The sequence below is a fragment of the Euprymna scolopes genome, chromosome 26 (assembly GCF_053919585.1).
Source record: "Euprymna scolopes isolate OS-2025 chromosome 26, ASM5391958v1, whole genome shotgun sequence".
Taxonomy (NCBI): domain Eukaryota; kingdom Metazoa; phylum Mollusca; class Cephalopoda; order Sepiida; family Sepiolidae; genus Euprymna; species Euprymna scolopes.
In genome coordinates, this window is record NC_136507.1 from 104,276,256 (window position 1) to 104,289,647 (window position 13,392).

Genomic DNA, 13,392 nt, shown 5'->3' on the forward strand with positions numbered 1-13,392 from the left:
GTTGACTTATAGAAAAAAAAATCCAAGATAGTGTTAATTATTTTTTTTTAAGGCAATCAATTAGCTTTGGATAATTTTAGGTTTAATAAAGAAAAAAAAAAAAAGAAGTGATTTACTTTACCACTAACCCAAGTTCAGGAAACTTGCCACAGATATAGGGTTAGTTGTAAGGTAATCCATTTTTTAAAACTGTTAAATGAATCAACACCAACAACAGAAGGCCAAGCAGCCATTTTGATTCTCGGGCGATGAAAGATTTTGACGAAATCTAATTTAATGTTAAACAGTGGAATCGATCGTTTTTATTTCGTCAAAACATCTGATACATCATTAAAAGCACCATTAGATATTACATTTTTTTTTTTCAAGATTTTATTTTAGAACTCATCAAAAAAGTAAAAACTTATACTAGCCGCAGCAGCAACAATGGCACCAGCAACTGCACCTGCGAATAACCATAAAATGTTTGTAAAAATTAGTTTTTGTTAAATGTATTAAAATTTTTTATTTATAAAAAAAAACATATTTTCAAAGCATGCTTTATACATTTAAAAATAAATCTTATGTACTAATTGAGTCAACATTTACAAAGGCTAAAAGCAATTCAAGGATAAGAATCAATAAGATTGTCAGCCGAATCATGAACAATATTATGAGAAGATTGAAAATGATGAATAGAATCGATAAAATTTGATTATTTAAGAGGACAGCTGGACAAGTATTTGTTAACATTGGTCTTGAAGATAACTAAATTGTAGACTGCAGGAAACAGTCCTGTAGTAATGTTACATAAAAAGTTCTTGGAAAGAAACTCTGTTCATGGAAATTCCGTTGAGTTTAAGGTACACAGAGGGAGTTCTTTGCAGTGGAGGTAGCTAGACAAGTTCTTGCTGTGAATATTTTACAGGGAGGAACCAGTGATTGGGTCTCAGTAAAGAACATCTTTTCTGTGAGAAAGGACTATAAGGATCATATCAACTGGTATGGCCACGTCGCCCGTCGTTAATCATCCGATATATGCTGCAAAGTGTGTTCCACATTAACGTTAATAGCCCAAAGCCACATAATATGCCGCTTAACATATGGAGGGGATCATTGTGGGCAGCACAAGCGAAATAATTTGATATGGATTAATAAGATTGTCAGTTGAATGATGAACAATAATGTGGAAGGATTGGAAACGATGAATGAAATGGAAAAATATATTTGTATTAATTAAGAGGATGATGCAACAAATATTTGTTGATATTGGACTTGAAGATTATGTTGAAATCTGTAGAGAAGCAGACCCATGGCAATGTGTTCTACAGAAATTGTTCGTTGAAATTCTGCTTCTTTTGTTGTCATTGACACTCATGTTTGCATGTCTCATTTTTTTCTTTGTTTATTCATATCAACTAAATTAATCGGTTATTTAATAATACTAGCAGGTCACTCAGCATTGTGAGTCAAGTACGATAACCATTAGGCCAATTTGACATGATCTTTAAAAACTGTTTTCAAACCTACTTATTCTTAACATAAGGAATCTGTCATTTGAACGATTCACGCATCCACATTCGTGAAACAGTTGACAGATAAAAATTTGATGACTCCCACGTACCAATTTTTCAATTTTGACCCGTTAGCAGCCCTTTTTAATGGATGAAAATCTATTACGTTTCCTACGTGTTTGAGTATCCTGTATACCAAATTTCAAGTCTGTAGATAAAAAATTCATTGAGTATATCAGTTGAGAAGTGTCCTCACACACACTTTTTCATGTTTATAGATATATAAAGTACATATACATGAGCATCAACAACAACAAAAATATAGCTTTAAACTCCACTTTGGACTTCACAAACTACTCCCTCCTTAATTTCTCACTACATATGGAAACCACACAAAATAATTTGATTGTCCTACAAGAGTTGTTCCAAAAGTAAAGTCTCATACGTTTTTTTTTTAACTCAAATAGTTGAGTAGCTAATAAGACAGGAGGATACAAATCTGGCCCCTATCACAGCAGCACTTTATATCTCAGTGGCAAAATTCTTCATTCAAGGTGAACAAAAATAAATAAATAAATCAAATAAAATAAAACAAAACAAAAAAATGACGTTAAATATATTGGATTGAAGAAAATATATTTATCTGATACGCTTACCCAAATAATATCTTCCAAGTTTGGTCTTTGAAGTATAACTTGTAACCTGCAAATCCGGATCAACAACTGCACCCCTTTTTGGTTTCTCAATGTCATCTTCCACTGAAAGCAAAACAATATTCTATTTTAGAATTTTTGAGATGGGGATTGATAACTTGAATTATTTAGACTACTATTCTCATCTTGGTTGGTTATTTCCACTACGTTACTTTGCATTTTTTTTCTGATATAATTTTAATATACATCTAATTATTATATTTCTCTTAATTTGTTTGTCTGTCTGTTCCAATTTTTCTCAGAAACTACTGGCCAATCTCTATTCTTTTTTTTTCACTTGGGAGTCACCACTTATCAAGGTCTGAAGGCCACTCGAGGATAAGGGTTAATGAATGCAAGGTGGTAGTATAGTAATCGTTAATGATATAAATGGGGTAGAATTTGATTATTTATGGAGACAGTTTAACAAGAACTTGTTTACATTGGATTTGAAGGCTACCATGTTGTACTCAACCAGGAAGCAGGTCAGTGGAACAGTGTTCCACAGGCGGGCAGTTCTAGAAAAGAAGCTTTCTTTATAGAATCTGCGTTTAGATTTAGGCACAGTTAGAGAGTGGGAAAAATCGCATATAATGATTGCAGTCAGTTGAGTGTTTTTTTGTGAAAGTTTGGGGGAATGATAGACTGGAGTTCAGCTGAAATTTTGTACAACCTTTGTTATAAGGTGCAGCGAATTAAGTATTATGGTATCAGTTAGAGATTAACAGGGAATAGTATTTATTGCAAAAATGAGTACAAATTTAACCAATTTCAGCCATCAATTTGACATAAAACATTCAATCTATGTCAATGATTCACCAGATGTGATAATCAAGCTTTAGTAGGGTGTATTCTAATTCCTGCTGAAGCTGTTCATTTAACGTGAAATCATAAAAATTGGTCAGTCATCTCATAAGATGTATAGTAATAACTTTAAATTTAAATTGAATTTTCAAGAGTCTAGGACAATTTCAAAAGTCTATGACAATTTCAAAAGTCTACAACAATTTTAAATGCCTGTACAAAAGGGTATGGAAACTTATCGAAGGCACATGGTATACTACAGAGTCATACTACTATACTATTGAAACAAATAGCCGACATATTTAGATGTGCGATTATGATCACATAAAATTAAGGATTCCTTTTGGTGAAAATCTTTGAAAAAAAAAAAAAAAAAAAAATGAAGGTTCCAATTACCAGGTGTTCTTTCACACTGAAGCTTTAAGTTTTCTTCCGTGATTGTAATATCCAACAATTCCTTAAATCGACTGATGGTTTCTTCCAGTTCTTCATCTTGGAACATATAGTCGCCAAATTGGATGGCACTGTTTGGTAATGTTCCAAACACTCGAACTGGAGTGTCAAACACAGTTTTGGTGACTGAAAAGAAAAAACATTTCAAATCTAAAGAAGAATAGTAAATGTTTTTGGTACAATTACACTATAATAGCACAATTCGGAAAATGAAAAAAACAGATTAAAAAAAAAAGCTATCTGTTGACTTTTTGTGTCAATTTCAACTAAATGCAATGATATCTACTTAACTGGCATGTCTGAAGTACTTAAATATAACCACATTATTAAAAAAACAAACAAAAACACAAGTTTTTGATCATTATCATAAAAACCCATCGCCATATTTCTTTGGGAACACATGATATAATGAGGGAAGTAAAATAGGCATTACTTACTCATTATTTACACATTATTTACCTTTGGAATTCTCTGGCATGTTTTTAGCCAAATATTTATTTGCACTAATTTTCATAAAAAATGTTTTCTTTAATAATTTTTTTTTCTACCTTCCTGTTTTTCATAGTTTTTGGATATATTCATTACTGTAATTAGGTAGAGACCATTGGTTTGCCTTGAAATTTGCAGGAAAAGCCAAGACATTTGGAGCAAGCATGAGTTGCAGTGCTTCACCATCTGCCAAACCAGATTTTTATCAGGGTTTACTTCCTTAGCTTTTGTCGTTTCCAAGGCACCTACAAGGCAGTGGAGCTATTTGCTAGAATCATAAAAATTATTTCAAAAACTAGCTGTCAGATATACCCGATGAACCAAGTGCAAGAGAGATTCAAACAATTTCACTTAAAGGGATGGTTAGAATCTTAAAAATGATCTCTCGGTTGGAATATATGAGATATCAAGTGAATATCTGGCATCTGGTAGGATGCCTTATCTCCAGCTGGGACAAACTGATAAGAAAATTGAAAAAAGAAAAAAGAAAATCTAATGTGTAAAAGTTTTTTAAAGATTATTCGATCATTAAGCTCTTGGCATTATTTAGATTATTTAGTTGTTAAGTAATTACAATTCTGGGTGCTTAAGGTACAGTGCTATTTTTTTTTTATAGTATTTTCAAGTTAAATACAAGTTTTATGGTATGTCTTGTTTACTAAATTGTTAGGTGAAAGTACAGAATAGTTACAAAACACCTTTCCTTCCCCATGTTAAGAATGGCTTTCTAAATAATAAAGTTCTTATTTCAGCACAGTACCTGCTCTGCATAAGTACTGACTTTTTTTTTCACGTGCATTGTTACAGAAAGGATAGTAAATTTTATTCCCGTTTCCATGGATGGCATTTTTGTTGTACAACAAATGGTGAAAACTGAATATACAAACCGGCATCTTCTTCGATCACATTAATATCTTCACAGAGAAGCTCACAACGAGAAATGAGGCTGCGAATGACGTCACACTTTATCGCCTGTGCAATAAAATATAGAAGAATGGTTTTTTAGAGTATTAGTTGGTTTTAGAAACTTTTATGTTGATAAAATTACAAATCTATTCCATAAAAAGAAATGTTTGCTGCAATATTTTTACTTCAATGTGGGTATGGTTAAAAAAATTGGAAGATTCTATTTATAAACAGGAGTGATAAGAATTTTTCATCTTCACACGGAAGGAACTCGGCCGTTCATCTTCGTCTGCAAGCTTTTACAACCCAAGACTTCTTAGGATTGATACTGGCATTTTATTTTTTATTATTTATTTTTTTATTATTACATTTTCACCCCAAACAAGGCACAGTGTCACTCTTATGTAGAGGGCTACTATCAGGGATATAAATTGTAAGGATACTATGAGGGGAGTTGAGCAGCAAGGTGTCTGTTCACATTACACTTGAACTTCTACATGTGGATACAGTTGGGGAAGCAGGAACCCAGAAGGGAATTTTTCCAAAGTCTAGCAGTTCTGGGAAAGAATATTAGAGTAGAAGACTTTCTTACATCTAGGCATCTCTACTGAGTAGACTTTACTGCTTGTCGTGTTTGTCAGGGGTATTTACATCAAAGGGGTACAAGGGTTTGTAGTTCGTCCAAGGATTCACCATATTAGATCAAAATATTCAAAATAATATCTCAAATGAATCAGAAAAACAAGAAGCATATCATTATTACTTTTTCAAAAGAATGCATTAAATATTTAGATAGTAAATTTAAAATTTGTTTCTTATATAGTATACCCTGAAGCTTGATTACGGAATAGTAGTCATCGCAAATGAACTTCGACACAACATTTTGTTGAGTCTTGCAGTTCCTTGCTTGATTAATTCGGAAAATCTTTGTCTTCCTCTGCAAACTTTTTTGATTCAAACCTTCTCTGGATTGATATTGCCATTTTGTTTGGAACGACATTTCTATTCTTTTCTGAAACTAAAAGGACTTACAACTCAAAAGAGTTTATTTGCATCGAATGACCTCAACACTATAATAAAGACCAATGTGTGTTTATTTGTATATAAATAAAAATAAATCTGTCCTGTCATACAAAAGTTAACAAGTAAAAAAACATCTTTTTCTAGACATTTAACAAAACTATTTCAAGTGATAAGAGGATGCAAGAAAGCAAATAGCAACTTGCGACAATCTCTGCCATTTAAAATGAATTCAGAAATAAATAATCTACTCTACATAAAAAGTTAATTTAAAAAAAATTTTTTATTACATTTTCACTCCAAACAAGGCACATTGCCACTTTGATGCAGGGGGCTACTATCAGGGGCCTAAGCTACAGGGGTACTATGTAGGTAGGGGTAGCAATATGTCGGTTCACGTTACACTTGAACTTCTGCATGTCAGTAGAGTTGGAGAAGCAGGGACCTGGAAGGGAATTCCATAGTCCAGCAGTTCTGGGGAAGAACCTACTGGAATAGAAAGCTCTTTTACATCTAGGGATCTCTACTGAGTAGGGGTGGGATTTAGCTGCTTGTCAGGTTTGTTGGGGGTATTTACATCGAGGGAGTACAAGTGATTGTAGTGCCTTATTTACAATGCCTCCCCACGGGACAGAGTTAAGTGATTGTAGTGAATGGTAGCTTTTTATTTTTTTAGTTCATCAGAAATTATACTATATATAATTTTTAATAAATCTTTTTTTTTTTTTTTTTTTTTAACGGATGATAAAAAAAATAAAGCGTTACTTACTTGGACTCCTTCTTTAACCGTGGCTTTAGGATAAACATAACCGTAGGTAGACATGACGCCACGAATCCATAAACTTGAGGAACATTCACTGACCGTTACAGACAAAGGGAGGTCATCCTGGAAAAGTACAAATGAAAATGAAATGCGTGTTTCCATCCCTCAGTCTGATCACGGCTGAACAGGATGTAACAGGTGATAATGGAGGGCAATTCACATAATTTGGTTTGTTTTACAGCATATCAACCTCTTTTGGGTCACTTAATTCAAAAAAATTAATTGTAATATGATAAATTGTAATTCAATGTTATCAATGAAACCTATTGATTTTCTTATATACTTTTGTTTCCTTCAGGAATTAAAAATTATTTTCTTGGCTGATTTTGTTAAATATCTCCCTTAAGTTATTTTTCTAATAGTGTCTTCTGTTTGCTTAAAGTTCACACAGTTTGTCAGTATATGCTGTACTGCATATGTTCTTGATATGTTACGCAAAAATGGTACTTTTCTCCTTTCAGTAAAAGCAATTGAGATGAACAGCAGTGAAAAGTGGGAGGAAAGTTTTAAACACAAAACTTTAATGATTTGAAGGAGGTTGATGTCCTCCTACATACAGCGCCTGGTATTCCCAAATGGTAAACCATCTGGTATTGTCCAGGCTCAATGTTGCTTAACTTTGTCTGACAAAAACCAATGTTAACATGATTATACTGTATATCAATTGCAGCCAAATTTCAATAAACGATATCCGAGAAGAAACTAATTGATGCAAATCGTCCATTGTTTGAACATAAACAAATTTGGTTCATCTTCGTTAGAATAACAAAAACTGAAATATTCAATTTCAAGTAAAACCAAGGATATCTACCTCATTGTCATGCCACAGTAATGAAAATATAAAAAAATTCATAATGAATAAAATTTCAGTAGTCAATTAGCAAAAATTAAGTTTTGCTAAATTGGCCAAAGATTTTCAGTTTTCAAAAAAAGATTTACCTCCCTTTTGTTACAATTAGAACTCTCCGGTTTCTATTTTTTCAAAACTTAAATTTTGCTAAGTGTCATTGAAAACTATTTTCACTAATTAATTATCATTTTTTGTAATTTTTGGATATTTTCATTACTGTGACATGACAATTAAGTAGACACTATTGGTTTTACTTGAAATTCAATATTTCGATTTTTGAATTCTGCTCTAATAAAGAAGAAGAACCACAAATTTTATTGCGATATAAAAATTTTGCCTATTTTCTCAATGCTAGATTATTAACTAGCAGGGCTACCTGGTATTGCCTGGAGGCATGCATAATAAAATAGAAGTGCAACAAAAAGTATACATAAAAAAAATTTTTTTTTTTAACTTATTTCTTTACCTCTCACTCTGACTGCTCATCTCTCTTACTTTCTCTTACTCTCTCTCTCTCTCTCTCTCTCTCTCTCTCTCTCTCTAGCAACTGATTCAATATGACAATAAAAAAGAAATCAAAAAGTGAAAAAGAATGCACTGAGGATCGAACCTTCAACTTCCAGAAGAGTTTAATTTACAAATGAATTTTACAAAGTACTTTATCCACTATACTACAGTTCTTCAATGTAGGCAACACTCAAAATACAACTGTGAATTACTTGGGATTTCTACATGGCTGAAGGAATGAGAGCATGCTATATTTTCTGTGCTTTAATAAAAGGTTCTTTTTGAAATCATGTGTAGATTCCAGAATTCAACAGGACATACGTAAAGAAGGTCAAAGATTACATTGACCAAAACATTGTGAAAATAACATTTAAGATCATGACAGTAGTCTAAAGAATACAAATAATATGAACCCTTTATACCTGTATGGATTAAATAAAGGGTTCAATTCAAAATTTGTATAAATTTTCAAGTTTGATAAGATGCACCTGAAGAAGATCTGAGGTTACATCAGCCTAAATGCTGCAAGAATAACATCCAAGATGAGAACTGTAGTCTGAATAATCCAAATAATCAATCTTCATCTCAAAAATGCTACACGATTTGATAATGTGTAGACACAGTGACCTAGAAAGAAAATGGTCGCCAAATTCTTAGAAAGTCTTGCAACTGATGTTTATGACAATGATTTCATGTGGACTTAAGAAATAATTATATTCCAACTTGTCATGATGATTTCAAAACGATTCAATTGATTGCCAAACATTGGTTAATAGCCAATTCTTGGAGGTGCAAAATCTTATTGAACCGTTATTTGCAGTCCATTGATGGTTGGAGATGGAAATGTTCACAAGATCAATTTTGAAGTTCAATACAAACAAAAAAAGCCCTCCTTTTCTGACAAACAATTATCTTTATCGATGTTGCCTGGTTGTAAAAATATGACATTTTAATTCATGCAGATTTCGTATTTATTATTGCAGAGCCAATTTCTATTGATTATTATATTGTACCCATTATAGAGTAGCGATTCCAAAAGTTAAAAGAAAATATGATTTGGATGCCATCAGCTAGAATCAAAACCAAGATTTTTACTCCTCCAACAATATTTGTTACCATCTGACCTAAGGACAAATGCATATCAAAACTTTGCAGTTAAACATATAAATGTATATTTGCACATGCATAGAGGATACAAATTAAGTCGACTTATGCCTGCCAAATTCCAATTTTTACATTTTACCCCTTCAGCAGCTCTTTTTTCTTTGGCTAAAAATCAAATTTAACCCTATATATAAAGTTTTAAGTCTATAGATCAAAAATTGACAAAGTGGTTTGGTAGGGACTGTTCCACACGCACAAGATCATATATATATATATATATATATATATATATATATATAAATAAATAAATATATATATATATATAGGAAATTTATCGCTGTGAGTCTAGAATGAATTTACATATTGTTTCTGCTAGGAAGATCTCCTCTAAAGATGAGGAGAGATCTGACCATCTATGAATTCTGACGAAGCTGGTCGGATCTCTCCTCATCTTCAGAGGATATCTCCCTAGCGGAAACAATATGTAAATTCATTCTGGACTTACAGCAATAAATTTCCTATATACTGCTCTGGCTACACATTGAGCACTCTAGTCCGATTTTTTTCCCCACTGAAAAAAATATATATATATATATATATATATATATATATATATATATATATATATATATATATATATATCCACTCTTATATAAAAATCACTTTGCGTGTGTGTTTGTGTGTGTATGAGTTCCTTCCTCATAGGTTTCGAAACGGTGAATTTCACACAAAGGTAATTTATATTTCTGGCAGTGTTCTTAGATATGTTTTGTTCTGAAATTCATCTGATACGCATCAAAAATTGAAAAAATCTGATCTTAAAAAGTCTTTCTTCTCTTATAGAAAAAAAGAATTTTTACAGGGGAATATTTTACGTTACACCATGTAACCTGGGCCGGTGTAAGATAAAATAATCACCTGTAAAAATTCTTTTTTTTTTTTTATCTATAAGAGAAGAAAAACTATTTTTAAGATCATCAAGCCTAAATATCAGCTGACATGATATTGTAAACAAACACAGACAGACTTTGATGAATAACATTATTATTTTTATTTTTAAAACTTTTTTGCGCATTAGTCCACTGGGCAAATTATTCCTTGCAATATATAAATAATCAACAGAGGCTTGATTCTATAATAATACATACGCAATTTGCATAAATTAAAATATCATACTTAAGCGTATTGTATGACCGGACAACGCTGGGCAACCAGCTAGTTATATATATGTGGAGGAATGATTTCTTTCAGTTTTTACATAAAAGTCAAACTCAGCGGCCATTATCTTTTTAGTCTGCTGTGTCTACACATTATCGACAATTTGATGAAAATAAATTTGTACTAACATGTGGAACTAAAAGATCCACTGTGTAAGTATGAAGAACGGTCATTTCTCTGTTTCTGCTTTTAGATTTTCTGCTATCGGATGCTGAAAAAGGATTTATACATTCATCTGGCTTCTTTAACTGACCACCGATGGTGCCCATACCATTCCAAACACTGGTACAAAATGATTCAATTCCAGCCTGGAAAAAAAAAAAAAATTTATTTTTGTGCAATTGAATTTCAAAACTTTTTTTTTCATCTTCCTTATTAGATTTTGTCATTTGTCCGCGAAAACAAAGTTGTGTAAGTGCACATATTTAAAAGTATGTTAGTAAAAGTGGTATTTACGCAGAATAAGGACCATCCTTGCGTCAGAATTTTCCAGATATTTTCAGTAAAATACCAGATGGTGCCAAATGAAGGTTTTGTGATTTTTTTTCTTCTTACTCAAATGCTAGCTAATTTTTTTTTCAATGAAAAATATATTATTCTGTTGAAAATAATCTAAGCAATATTCTTTTTCTTGTCATGGAGAAAATACAAGGAATAATTATTGGACAATTTTTACAAAACTTTTAAAAAATTAAAATTAAAATCAGGAAAAGTATAAACCCCATTGTAAGGTAAGTTTCATGAAATAATTTTTTTTTTGAATAAGAAACAACTGATAGGAAATAAAAATTTTTTAATCTTATTTTTTTTTCTTTAAAATCAAGATAAATATTTAGGTTTGAATAAACGAATGATAGCAAATAAATGCTTTCTTAAATGATGTTGGATGCTGTGATTTCATTGGCTCAGTGTTCCAACACCTTTTGTAATTTTACGTAAATTATCTGGAAAATTCCTAACAATAATAAGATTCTTATTCTGCATTCTTACTGTAAAAGTTACTTTTTAAAAATCTAAAAAAAAAAAAAAAAAAAAAAGGACACATATTTTCAGTAAAAAAAAAAAAAAGGACACATATTTTCAGTAAAAAAAAAAAAGGACACATATTTTCAGTAAAAAAAAAAAAAAAGACATATTTTCAGTAAAAAAAAAAAAAGGACACATATTTTCAGTTAAAAAAAAAAAAAAAAAAGACACATATTTTCAGTAAACATTATTGATGTCAACAAATTTTCCTGAATGTCTAAAATCTTTTACCCTTATCTATTGTTTTCTATCCAAAAGATTAAGACCATCTGGTGGGGATCAATGTCAAGGTGAACAGTTATGTTCTTGAGCTTTTCTGCCCCCTTTCTGCACACAATGGTGGCTAATAAAAAGTAGTTCATTTAGTTATACTTTCTACAAAAATAAACTAAATTCTAAATATTTAATAAAAAATTATTTAACAAAAGTTATTGAATAAAAATTTTTTTACATTCACTGAATAAAAAAAATTGGTCCTTGTTAAGATAGAGTCGACAGATCGATTTTTAAATATGTAGTTTTACGCAAAAACAGTACTTACTTGTTCTGTTGAAAATAGTAATATATTCAAAAATTACGAAAATTCATTGAATAGAACTGCTATTGTGTATTTAGTAAAAAAAAAAAAAAAGTCTATTACTATGGTTTAAAACAGTATGCCAACCATTAAAATAATGAAAAGAGAGATAAGTGTGTTCCTTGTATTGTCAATCTTCAAGGTGTTCACATCTAGGGAAAATGTCAGTTCCAATTTTCCATAAAAATTACTTTTAACTATAAATAATTTTCTACTCAATAAATTTTCATAATTTTTAATATATTACTAGTTTTAACATGACAATTAACTATTGCTGTTTATGCTTAAAACCACATATTTAAAAAAAAAAAAAAATCGATCTATCGACTATCTTAACAAGCACCAAAAAAATTATTGAACAAAAATTATTGAATAAAAATTATTGAACAAAAATTATTGAACAAAAATTGAATAAAAAAAATATTCAAATTACCAGAATTTTTTTATTAAGAGAAGAACTTTGCATTGTTTTCGTGACGCTAATCGGTAAATCAATAGCAATGGAAGCTTCAAGTTTAATCCAGTTATCAAGAATATTTTGAAATTTAAAATCTGCCAATTTTGGGGAACTCTGAAAAGAAGCAAAAGAATTATTCCAAAATGATTACACAAATGGATTTAGTCATTCAACTTTGCTTTTTTTTTTTTTTAGTAAAAATGAAAATACTAAAAAACAAAAAAAATGGAACATTGGTTTCAAGAAATAAATGTTTACTAAACTGAATTATCTAAGAAAACTTTTTAAATGAACGTATTTATCTTCCTCCCACTGTGAGAAGATGTGACACAAGGGTCAGGAAAGTGGGATTGAAAAGCCAGCATCCATGAGGAACACTCTAGCCTGCAAAAAAAAAATGCCTGGGCAGCTCCATCGACATTCCACAGTCGAAGCACCTAAAGCTATTAGCAACAAAACTAACCTTTCTCAACTAAGCTCCAACCCCTGTCCCATCACCACAATGTTGCATCCCTGTGCCTGTTTTACAAATATTTTAATGAAATGTGCTCAGATGAACTCATTGCACTTGTGCCTCCTCGACGTACATATCCCCCAACAAACCCACTTAGCAGCAAAATCACACCCCTTCACTGTTGAGGTTGCTAAATACCAAAACGCTTTCTACTGTAATAGTTTCTTCACTCAAACAGACTTTGGAATTCTCTTTGTGCTACCTGCTTTCTGACTGTACTGATATGCAAAAGTTTAAATGTAATGTAAACCAGCATCTTGTTAATCTTTCCTAGGCATGGTCCAAAATAGTAGCCCCTTATGTCCAAGTGGCGATATGCCTTGCTAGGGGTGAACATAAGTTAAAAAAAAAAAAAAAAAAGAAAGCAAAGCCTGGGATGTTGGATTTCCTAGAATTGCACAGAACCAACAACATACTGCAGGCATCATGGAATGATCTGAACTCCCAATTTTGGTGAAA

The 13,392-nt window shown here is 31.3% G+C and overlaps 1 protein-coding gene across 1 annotated transcript in view; it reads right to left on the minus strand.

Annotated features, from left to right (window-relative positions):
• Positions 1-272: 272 nt before the first annotated feature.
• LOC145248330 (protein odr-4 homolog) overlaps positions 273-13,392 on the minus strand; it is a 29,267-nt gene continuing 16,147 nt past the window's right edge. Inside the window, exons 6-12 of the mRNA XM_080110239.1 lie at positions 12,396-12,533; positions 10,488-10,667; positions 6,627-6,743; positions 4,819-4,903; positions 3,386-3,568; positions 2,150-2,251; positions 273-445 (exon numbers count right to left, since the gene is read on the minus strand). Coding sequence (XP_079966365.1) covers positions 378-445; positions 2,150-2,251; positions 3,386-3,568; positions 4,819-4,903; positions 6,627-6,743; positions 10,488-10,667; positions 12,396-12,533 — 873 coding nt within the window. The 3' untranslated portion in view covers positions 273-377. The remainder of the gene's footprint in view (positions 446-2,149; positions 2,252-3,385; positions 3,569-4,818; positions 4,904-6,626; positions 6,744-10,487; positions 10,668-12,395; positions 12,534-13,392) is intronic.